At 46.6% G+C, this 12250-nt stretch overlaps 1 protein-coding gene across 1 annotated transcript in view; it reads right to left on the bottom strand.

Annotated features, from left to right (window-relative positions):
* LOC137320720 (G protein-coupled receptor kinase 5-like) overlaps nucleotides 1-12250 on the bottom strand; it is a 141552-nt gene that overhangs the window by 44593 nt on the left and 84709 nt on the right. Inside the window, exon 3 of the mRNA XM_067982434.1 lies at nucleotides 4190-4302. Within this exon, the coding sequence (XP_067838535.1) occupies nucleotides 4190-4302 (113 nt within the window). The remainder of the gene's footprint in view (nucleotides 1-4189; nucleotides 4303-12250) is intronic.

Here is a 12250-nt window from a genome sequence, read left to right as displayed (position 1 = left end):
CACCTTCCCTTCTGTTTACTCAGATACTGTAGAGATAATCCTCACACTTATTCCCAAGTTTCAAATCCATTATTTCACACGATTTCCAATGGTTTTACCCCATTTCCAATCTACTGGTACCTTCCCAGTGTCGAGCAACTTCCGTGAAGACTTTGAATACCCCAGGGAACTGCTCCCCGGTCTCTCTCAGCACTCTGGGATAAATAACACCTGTCCCTGGGGTTAGGTTTGTTTGGAGCTATTTCAGCCTGTGTAAAACTTCCATTTTCAGTTCTATTGAAGTCATTAAGGAGGGCACTTCACTCATGCCTTCCCTTGTGAATACTTGGAGGAAGTAATCATTCGGAGAATTAACTAGCTTGTGCTTATGTTCTGTTTCAGCCCCATTTGTGCCTTTTCCGGTTCACATCACATCTGTCTACCCTCCTACTCTTGAAGTACAGACTTTCTTACTGTTATGTTTTACATCTGCAACTCAACACTTAAGACATTCAAAATGCACTAGACTGGTTGACTTAGTATACTAGAGGGTTGAGCTTCAGTGGGCTGAATGACCTTTTCTCGTCCTTTACATTTCTTATGGGCCATTAGCAAATTTGTCAGCAGTGGCTCAGTGGGTAGAATCATAGAAATTTACAGCAAAGAAGAAGGCCATTCGACCCATCATGTCTGTGCCGGCCGAAAAAGAGTCATCCAGCCTAATCCCACTTTTCAGCTCTTGGTCCGTAGCCTTGTAGGTTACGGCACTTCAGGTGCACATCCAAGCACCTTCTAAATGCGATGAGGGTTTCTGCCTCTACCACCTTTCCAGGCAGCGAGTTCCAAACCCCCACCACCCTCTGGGTGAATTTTTTTTCCCCTGAGGATTTTAGTGAAAAATCAAAGCCGCGGGGATTCAGGGTAAAAACCACGTGAATGGACGCGAAATTGGCTGAAGGACAGAAAACAACAGGTACTTGTTAGAGGACGCTGTGTTGGGTTTGTGGGGGGGGGGGGGTGGAATCATGAATGGGGGTGCCCCAGGGGGTTTTGTATTGGGACCACTACAGTTTCAAAGTCCCCTCTAATCCTTCTACCAATTACTTTAAATCTATGCCCCCTGGTTATTGACCCCTCCGCTAAGGGAAATATGTCCTTCCTATCCACTCTATCTAGGCCCCTCATAATTTTATACCTCAGTTAAATCGCCCCTCAGCCTCCTCTGTTCCAAAGAAAACAACCCCAGCCTATCCAATCTTTCCTCATAGCTAAAATTCTCCAGTCCTGGCAACATCCTCATAAATCTTCTCTGTACCCTCTCTAGTACAAACACCTCTTTCCTGTAATGTGGTGATTAGAACTGTACGCAGTCCTCTAGCTGTGGCATAACTAGTGATTTATACAGTTCTAGCATAACCTCCCTGCTCTTATATTCTGTGCCTCAGATAATAAAGGAAAGTATCCCATATGCCTTCTTAACCTCTTTATCTACTTGTCCTGCTACCTTCAGGGATCTGTGGACATGCACTCCAAGGTCCCTCACTTGCTCTACACCTCTCAGTATCCTCCCATTTATTGTGTATTCCCTTGTCTTGTTTGCCCTTCCCAAGCGCATTACCTCACACTTCTCCGGATTGAATTCCATTTGCCACTTTTCTGCCCACCTGACCAGTCCATTGATATCTTCCTGCAGTCTACAGCTTTCCTCCTCACTACCAACCACATGGCAATTTTTTTGTATTATCTGCAAATTTCCTAATCATGCCCCCTGCATTTAAGTCTAAATCATTGATATATACCACAAAAAAACAAGGGACCTAGTGCTGAGCCTTGCAGAACTCCACTGGAAACAGCATTCCAGTCACAAAAACACCCATTGACCATTACCCTTTGCTTCCTGCCACTGAGCCAATTTTGGATCCAACTTGCCACCTTCCCATGGGCTTTTACTTTTCTGACCAGTCTGCCATGTGGGACCTTGTCAAAAGCCTTGCTAAAATCCATGTAAACTACATCAAATGTGCTGCCCTCATTGACCCTCATTGTTACCTCCACAAAAAATTCAATCAAGTTGGTCAGGTATGACCTTCCCTTAAAAAATCCACGCTGACTGTCCTTGATTAATCTGTGCCTTTCTAAATGATGATTAATACTATCTTTCAGAATTGTTTCCACTAATTTGCCCACCACCAAAGTTAGGCTGACTGGCCTCCAATTACTCGGTCTATCCCTTTCTCCCTTTTTAAACAATGGTACAACGTTAGCAGTCCTCCAATCCTCCGGCACCTCACCTGTATCCGGGGAGGATCAGAAAATGACGGTCAGAGCTTCCACTATTTCCTTCCTTCTCTTAACAGCCTGGGATACATTTCATCCGGGCCTGGCCATTTATCTACTTTCAAAGATGCTAATCCCCTTAATATTTCTTCCCTCACTATGTTTATCCCATCCAATATTTCACACTCCTCCTCCTTAACTACAATGTCAGCATTGTCCCCCTCTTCTGTGAAGACAGACTCAAAGTATTCATTAAGAACCATACCCACATCTTCCACCTCCACACATAGGTTACCTTTTTGGTCTCTAATAGGCCCTACTCTTTTCATAGTTATCCTCTTGCTCTTTATGTATTTATAAAACATCTTTGGGTTTTCCTTGCCAATATTTTTCATGCCCTCTCTTTGCTTTCTTAATTTCCTTTTTAATTCCAGCCCTGCACTTTCTATACTCCTCTAGGCTTTCTGCGGTATTGAGCTATTGGTATCTGACATAAGCTTCCCCTTTTTTTTTAACCTTATCCTACCTTGTATGCTTCTTGACTTCCAGGGGGCTCTAGATTTGGGAGTACCACCCTTTTTCTTTGTGAGAACATATCTTCACACTCACCTCTGAGTCAGAGGGTTGTGGGTTCAAGCCCCACTTCAGAGACTTGAGCACATAATCTAGGCTGACATTCCCAGTGCTGCATTGAGGGAGTGCTGCACAGTCTGAGGTGCCGTCTTTCGGATGAGATATTAAACCGAGGACCTGTCTGCCCCTTTCAGGTGGATGTAGAAGATCCTATGGCACTATTTTGAAGAAGAGCAGGGGAGTTCTCCACAATGTCCTGGCCAATATTTATCCCTCAACCAACAGATTACCTGGTCATTATCAAATTGCTGTTTGTGGGACCTTGTTGTGTCCAAACTGACTACTGCGTTTCCTACATTACAACAGTGACTACACTTCAAAAGTACTTCATTGGCTGTAAAGAGCTTTGGGACGCCCTGAGGTTGTGAAAGGCGCTCTATGAATGCAAGTCTTTGTTTGTTTGTTTCTTTCTTTTTATTCCTTCATTTGACACATACATACCCCCTACTAACACAAGAGGTTTAAACAGCTTGTGATAAATCATAAGTGAATCCTGCATCGATTCACATACAAGATAACCCTGCTCCATCATGGTGCGTGCTGGTCAACTTAGACCATCTTGTGAAACAAATGAATGGCTTCTAGTCTGTCTGTGATACTCTTGTGTGAATGAAGCTGAAGCTTGATTTGGACTTCAACCAGGTAATGTAGCTGTCAACAAGTGAGGGTAAATCATACGACATGCTTGGGAGGAACAGGTAAACTTCGATCTATGGTTCCCAAAGCTATCCACCACTAGAAGTTTTCCTCACCTCATGTCTGGATCTGTTGTAGACTAATTGATAGAACATAAGAAATGGGAGCAGGAGCAGGCCATACGGCCCCTCGGGCCTGCTCCGCCATTCAATCAGATCATGGCTGATCTTCGATCTCAACTCAACTTTCCTGCCCGACCCCCATGACCCTTAATTCCCCTAGAGTCCAAAAACCTCTCTCTCTCAGCCATGAGCATATTCAATGACTCAGCAGCCGCAACCCTCTGAGGTAGAGAATTCCAAAGATTCACAAGCTTCTGAGTGGAGAAATTCCGCCTCATTTCAGTCTTAAATGACCAATTCCTTATCCTGAGACTATGCTCCCTAGTTCTAGACTCTCCAGCCAGGGGAACCAACCTCTCAGCATCTACGCTGTCAAACCCTCTCAGAATCTTATATGATAGAGATTGATTGCCATGATTAGTCAACAACTCCATTATCGTTGTATCATGCAACTACCAGAAGGCGAACTAGACGGTCTTTTTGCGTCTAGCAATTCCTATGTTCCTACTTGGGCGTAAAGGTCAGACAAAGTAAAGACTTACCACTGCGTCCAGGAATTCAATACATCTCTTTAATTCCAACCGAGTCTCACAGAACTGCCTGAAGAGGTGCCTTCCAATCGGTTGCTTGTCACAGAGGCTGTTGTAATCCCTTTCTGAAAAACAAAACAATAACAATGTTCAACTCAAGAGCGCAGAGGCCACAGGATAGTCAACAAGGTTCCAGAAGCAGCAGCCCGCGTCTTATGAATCTACAGGAACACTTAAGCAGCTGGCTACCAATAGAGGACGAGGGCCATCGATATAACGTATCTGTATTTTCAAAAGTCATTCTATGAAAGCTCCAGAAAAAAGCTTCTTGAAGAAAGATAAGCAGCAAAAGAACCATAGAGGCGGTGAAATTATTTTTTATGCAGCACATGGTTATGATCTGGAATGCACTGCCTGAAAGGGTGGTGGAAGCAGATTCAATATTAACTTTCAAAAATTTACAGGGCTACGGGGAAAGGGCGGGGGTGGGGGGGGGGGGGTGAGAATAATTGGATAGCTCTTTCAAAAAGCCGGCATAGGCACGATGGCCGAGTGGCCTCCTTCTGTGTTGTATCATTCTACGATTCTATGAAGATAAAAGGCGTTAATGACAAATTAGCCAGCTGGACTAGAGATGGAGTGGGGCATCTACTCGATTCGACTTCCTGCCTTACTGAACATGGCATCGGTCCCCTATACTGCCAATTCCACATGAGGCTTTAAAAAGACTGCCAGTTCCTTACTATTTGCTAAACACGCAATCTCCACCCAGCAGATGGCAAAGGAATATGTCTCTTCTGGCTCCAGCTCTGAAAGGTCGACCATTTTCTCATTCCCTTCTGTGCCCAACACCCACTGCCCCCTTCCCCAACACAACATTTTTCCCTACAAGAATTTAGTCACAGAGCATCTCTTGTCCAACGCAAGGAAAGGATAGAGACCAACTTAAAATGAAAGCTGGAACTCTCTTCCCCCCCAAAAAAAAGCTGTGGAGGCTGGGGGTCAATTGAAAATTTCAAAACTGAGATTGATAGATTTTTGTTTAGCAAGGGTATTAAGGGTTATGGAACCAAGACGGGTAAATGGAGTTGAGATACAGATCAGCCATGATCCAATTGAATGGCAGAACAATTTTGAGGGGCTCAATGGCCTACTCCTGTTCCTATGTGACATTGAAGCTATATAAAGTTAACCTTTCAGGCAAGACCCTTCCTTCCAATGCTGATTACCCTGTTTTGCACTTCCTACTTTTTTATTCTTTTTAGTTTTTTTTTAGTATTTGTTCTCTGGTTGTGGTGCCGCCAAGGCCACATTTATTCCCCCATCCCTGGTTGCCCTGGGATGGTGGTGATGGGCCTCCTTCTCCTTGAACCGCTAATGTCCTTATGATGATGGCGTTCCCACAAGAGTGTTAGGTAGGGAATTCCAGGACGCTGACCCAGCGACGATGAAGGAAAGGCATGTTGGGGTGGAGTGCAATTAGGAGGGAATCTTGGCGATAACGAGGTTCCAACAACATTGCTGCTCTTGTCCTTCTCAGGAGCAGCACCAGGCGTACCTAAAAATGAGGTGCCAACCTGGTGAAGCTACAACACAGGACTACATGCATGCTAAACAGCGGAAGCAACATGCTATAGACAGAGCTAAGCGATTCCACAACCAACGGATCAGATCAAAGCTCTGCAGTCCTGCCACATCCAGTCGTGAATGGTGGTGGACAATTAAACAACTAACGGGAGGAGGAGGCTCTGCAAACATCCCCATTCTCAATGATGGCGGAGTCCAGCACGTGAGTGCAAAAGACAAGGCTGAAGCGTTTGCAATCATCTTCAGCCAGAAGTGCCGAGTGGATGATCCATCTCAGCCTCCTCCCGATATCCCCACCATCGCGGAAGCCAGTCTTCGGCCAATTCGATTCACTCCACCTGATATCAAGAAATGGCTGAGTGCACTGGATACAATAAAGGCTATGGGCCCCGACAGCATCCCGGCTGTAGTGCTGAAGAGTTGTGCTCCTGAACTAGCTGCGCCTCTAGCCAAGCTGTTCCAGTACAGCTACAACACTGGCATCTACCCGACAATGTGGAAAATTGCCCAGGTATGTCCTGTCCACAAAAAGCAGGACAAATCCAATCCGGCCAATTACCGCCCCATCAGTCTACTCTCAATCATCAGCAAAGTGATGGAAGGTGTCGTCGACAGTGCTATCAAGCGGCACTTACTCACCAATAACCTGCTCACCGATGCTCAGTTTGGGTTCCACCAGGACCACTCGGCTCCAGACCTCATTACAGCCTTGGTCCAAACATGGACAAAAGAGCTGAATTCCAGAGGTGAGGTGAGAGTGACTGCCCTTGACATCAAGGCAGCATTTGACCGAGTGTGGCACCAAGGAGCCAGAGTAAAATTGAAGTCAATGGGAATCAGGGGGAAAACTCTCCAGTGGCTGGAGTCATACCTAGCACAAAGGAAGATGGTAGTGGTTGTTGGAGGCCAATCATCTCAGCCCCAGGACATTGCTGCAGGAGTTCCTCAGGGCAGTGTCCTTGGCCCAACCATCTTCAGCTGCTTCATCAATGACCTTCCCTCCATCATAAGGTCAGAAATGGGGATGTTCGCTGATGACTGCACAGTGTTCAGTTCCATTCGCAACCCCTCAGATAATGAAGCAGTCCATACCCGCATGCAGCAAGACCTGGACAACATCCAGGCTTGGGCTCATAAGTGGCAAGTAACATTCGCGCCAGATAAGTGCCAGGCAATGACCATCTCCAACAAGAGAGAGTCTAACCACCTCCCCTTGACATTCAACGGCATTACCATCGCCGAAACCCCCACCATCAACATCCTGGGGGTCACCATTGACCAGAAACTTAACTGGACCAGCCATATAAATACTGTGGCTACGAGAGCAGGTCAGAGGCTGGGTATTCTGCGGCGAGTGACTCACCTCCTGACTCCCCAAAGCCTTGCCACCATCTACAAGGCACAAGTCAGGAGTGTGATGGAATACTCTCCACTTGCCTGGATGAGTGCAGCTCCAACAACACTCAAGAAGCTCGACACCATCCAAGATAAAGCAGCCCGCTTGATTGGCACCCCATCCACCACCCTAAACATTCACTCCCTTCACCACCGGCGCACTGTGGCTGCAGTGTGCACCATCCACAGGATGCACTGCAGCAACTCGCCAAGGCTTCTTCGACAGCACCTACCAAACCCGCGACCTCTACCACCTAGAAGGACAAGGGCAGCAGGCGCATTGGAACAACACCACCTGCACGCTCCCCTCCAAGTCACACACCATCCCGACTTGGAAATATATCGCCGTTCCTTCATCGTCGCTGGGTCAAAATCCTGGAAGTCCCTTCCTAACAGCACTGTGGGAGAAACTTCACCACACGGACTGCAGCGGTTCAAGAAGGCGGCTCACCACCACCTTCTTGAGGGCAATTAGGGATGGGCAATAAATGCTGGCCTCACCAGCGACGCCCACATCCCGTGAACGAATAAAAAAAAAGGTATGGTCGCAGTAATCCCGGTGAGTTGCTGCAGTACATCCTGTTGATTGTACACACTGTAGATCGTACATACTGGAGCCACAGTGTGCCTGTGGTAGAGGGGGTTGATAGCACATCCGGTGGCAAAGGCACCATATCAAGTAAACTGCTGTGTCCTGGATGGCGTTGAGCTTCTTGTTGTGGCTACACCCATCCAGGTGAGTGGCGAGTATTCCATCAAACTCCAGACCTAAGCCTGGTAGGAGGTGACAATGCTTTGAGGGGTCAGGACGTAAACTGCTCATTGTAGAGTATCCAGCCTCTGCCCCGCTCTTGTAAGCACATTTTTGATATGCCTGGGTCCAATTAATGCTGGTCAATGCTGACCCCCAAGTTATTGATGATGGAGGACTTGACAACCACTGAAGGCCAGAGGGAGAGGCTGAGCTTTCTCTTGTTCAAGATAGCCTTTAGCGGGCACTTATGTAGCATGAATATCCATGCCACTGGTCAGCCCAAGCCTGGTAGTTGTCCAAGTCTTACTGTTGGTTGGCATGGGCTGCTTAAATAATTGGAGGATTTGTGAATGGAGCTGAAGTGGAAGAGTCAGCGAACAGCCCACTCCTGACCTTAAGGGTTTTGATCGAGTAATTAAGGAGAAACCATTTCCAGTGGCAGAAGGGTCGGTAACCAGAGGACACAGATTTACAGTCATTGGCAAAAGAACCAGAGGGGAGATGAGAATTTTTTTTTTAACGCAGCAAGTTGTTATGATCTGGAATGCACTGCCTGAAAGGGCAGTGATGTGGAGATTCCGGTGATGGACTGGGGTTGACAAATGTAAGGAATCTTACAACACCAGGTTATAGTCCAACAGTTTTATTTGAAAATCACAAGCTTTCGGAGGCTTTCTCCTTCGTCAGGTGTGTGGTGAAAGCAGATTCAATAGTAACTTTCAAAAGGGAATTGGATAAATACTTGAACGGAAAAAATTTGCAGGGCTATTGGGAAAGACCATGGGAGTGGGACTAACTGGATAGCTCTTTCAAAGAGCCAGCACAGGCACAATGGCCCTAATGGTCTCCTTCCATGCCATATCATTCTATGATAGAAAGTAAGTCATTGATGAAGCAGTTGAAGCAGGAGGCTTCCTCGAGGAATTCCTGCAATGATGTCTTAGAGCTACAATGATCGGCCTCCAACAACCACGACCATCTTCCTTTGCGTCAGGTACAACTCCAGCCATTGGATGGTTTTCCCTTTGATTCCCATTGGTTTAAGTTTTGCTAGGGCTCCTTGGCGCCATACTTGACTAAATGCTGTCTTAATAGCAAGGGCAGGTACTCTTCACCTCTCCATGGGCATTCAGCTCTTGCGTCCATGTCTGGATCAAGGCTGTGACGAGGTTCTAACATGCTTCTCCCTGCTGGTCCCAATATTGATCCAAGTGGCCTTCCCTACCATACTGGATGCTCAGTCGTCTTAAAAGGAAACTTTCCAATAAAGTTACTCACATGAAGAAATGTACTAGCTTGAGCTCTCCCAAAAGCCTAGGTTCCATAAGCCTAGGAGATTTTAAAACTCCTTCAGTATTTGTTAACCATAGCTTTGAACCCAAGTTCCATTACAGTCCCAAGACTGCAGCAACTGCAATCTCCCAAACATCAGCCAAGGAAAAGGCTATTGCAGAGCACTGACTTGTATCTCATTAATAAGAGAGGCTTGAAGGTTAACCCTCCTCGTTTTCTTCGAATGCCACCTTGGCATCTATTTCCATTATAAGGTTGTGTCTCCTCCATTTGAACCTGTATACTCTTTATTATTTTCTATTCATTCTCGGGATGTGGGCATCGATGGCAAGGCCGGCATTTATTTCACATCCCTAGTTGCCACGAGAAGGTGGTGGTGAGCCTTCTTGAAGCGCTGGGAGTGGTTTTGATATGACTTGAGGGGCTGGCTAGGCCACTTCCGAGGGCAGTTAAGAGTCAACCTTGTTGGTGTGGGACTGGAGTCACATTTCGGCCCAGAACTGGTGAGGACTTCAGGATTCCTTCCCTAAAGGATATTGGTGAACCAGTTTGGCTTCTTGAGTGTTGTTGGAGCTGCACTCATCCAGGCAAGTGGACAATCCGACAGCTTCATGGTGGCTTTTACCGATTCCAGATTTTAATTTTTTTTTAAAAACTATGTCAAATTCTAAAACTACCATGGTGAGATTTGAACTCTTGTTCTGTGAATTATTAGTCCAGGCCTCTAGACTATAGTCCAGTAACATAACCACTACACCACCGTAACCCATCTGCGCTCTGTTCTAGTCTCTTCACATGTTGGGAGGTATTGAGGCCCTAGAAAAGGCCGAGAGGAGGGACACCTGATTAACAACTTCTTTAGAAGCCCTTAATTGGGACAATAAGGCTCGGGGGAGCAGAGTCTCTTTACTCCAGATAAGCGTAGAGTTCGGGGAGACTTAATTAAAGTATTTAAAATTACGAAGGGAATAGACTGTGTACGTGTGGAGAGATTATTTGAATGAGATGTTAGGGAGAAGGAGGGGACTCACGTGCAAGGTACCTAAGGGTAGAACTTAGTTAGGTATCAGGAGGCTCGTGCAGTAGATACAGACTGGATGGAAGTGCTCAAAAGAGAGCTGGACACGGTCCTGGCAGGAGGCCAATATCACTGCACATAACAGGCAGACAGGACGTTCCGTAATGGTACACCGCGGTGGTCATCGTTATCTCTTGGAACTTGTTTTGATCGCCTACCGGGGTCGGAGATTGGTTTTGACCAGCCGTGATCTAATTGAATGCGACGGAGCAGCCTAGAGGGGCTGAATGGCCTACTCCTGTCCCCATGTAGAGGAATTTCCCAGAATCATTTTTCCCCAGAGTTGGCTGAGGCATTTGTTTTTTTTTAAATCAATCTGATTATTTTTGCATCTCAGAAGATTAATTTGAGGGGGGGGGGGGGGAAAGAGGGGAGGGGGATTACGTTGCTTAGCAGCAACATGGCGGAAAGGGTCAGACTCCGCATGTGCAGCTGATCTTTTTCTGCCCGTCCTTTACGGCGCGCTCGTACGCAGGCTACTGCACCTCAAGGAGATCTGCAGCAAGCACCAAACGTCTACGCTGCCTGCCAACATTTCACACCACGGAGGCGCATACGAGAAACAGCCAGCCAAGTACCCATCTGCAAGTCTAATTGAATCCAGGAGCAAAACATCAGCCGCCACTTATTTTAAACAAAAAAAAATCATAACAAAATTAAAGCCCACAGTGAATCCATGGCAGCGTGCGCACAAACACAACAGGCACAAAACTCTTCCATCTCCCACACAATCTCTGCCACCACAAACAAATACTTAACTGCACAGCCCACTTACAGTTCAATGCCAGCTCAAGGATAACTTTCTCAAAGGAAAAATAGGGCGAACAATTGTACGAACAGAAAACGTGACAGGAAGGGGCGGGGGGCGGGCGGTGGGTGCGAGATAACATTCGATTTTGTTAGTGCTTGAATGAGTTAAGCCTCTAACACACACATACACACACACACACACACACACACACAATCCATAATCACTCTTGTTCCATCAACATTTGGAATGAGCAGTGGAGGCAACACAACCTTGAATTCATGAAAGATCCTGTAGCTTTACATGGTATGTTTACAATCCCCCTGTTCATCCTCCTTTACAACTCCAGAGTGATCTCCTGGGCTAGTTTCGATCGCCTAAGAAATCGGAGAGGAATTTTCCAGATTCTCCCCCCCACCCCCACCCCCACCCCGTTAATTGGCCTGGGTTTTTCACCTCTCCCGGGTAGGGTGGGGAGTGTGCGTTATTGTGATGCACGAGGCATTGAAGTTGTGCGGGGACAGGCTGGACGGACCAGTGCGTCTTTTCCTGTTCGTATGCCAGTAGGGGGTCCCGTAGCATTTTAACTCCTTCTCCAATATTATAACTCTTGAGGTTATAATATTGGAAGAATTTTATTTAACTTGATGTATTTACATCGCTTTCCAGCTCCCCCTCAGCAACCTAACTTGTGTTTTTTTTTTGGACCGCCTCTGCATAATCTTGTATTCAGTCCAGTTTTCACCCTCTCCCTACAAGCTTTGAAAACCCACTGTAGAATTCCATTAATCCGAACATCTTCCCACCCAAATCTTTTCTCCAGATTGAACACTTGTTGCTGCTCATTCCATCACGCTTATCATGGTAAAGGAAAACACCACAGAGCAGACTGGCACCGCTCCACAGTGAATCGGGCTCTCCGCTAACCCCATCCTCAATCTCATCGTAATTCCACAGGACTGCGGTGCAGACTCCCAATTTGTTTCTGGGTGAGAGGGTCGATTACTGCTCCACCACAGGTGGGAGATGACAAACGCACTTGCCCCAAAAAAAAAGGAATTCTTGCTGGGCAAGGCCCTCTCGCGGTGTTTGTGGCACCGTGTCGATGCAAGTCTTGCCGTTCCTGAACGATAGGTTCAGCAACACACCCCCACCCCTACCCTTGCATTGAGTCAATCAGATCCGCAGTGCCACAAGAAATAACTGGCCCAAACTCTG

This window comes from Heptranchias perlo, chromosome 4 (genome assembly GCF_035084215.1).
Source record: "Heptranchias perlo isolate sHepPer1 chromosome 4, sHepPer1.hap1, whole genome shotgun sequence".
NCBI lineage: Eukaryota > Metazoa > Chordata > Chondrichthyes > Hexanchiformes > Hexanchidae > Heptranchias > Heptranchias perlo.
The sequence above is the reverse complement of the archived record's forward strand: the minus strand, read 5'-3'. Positions and strand labels throughout refer to the sequence as shown.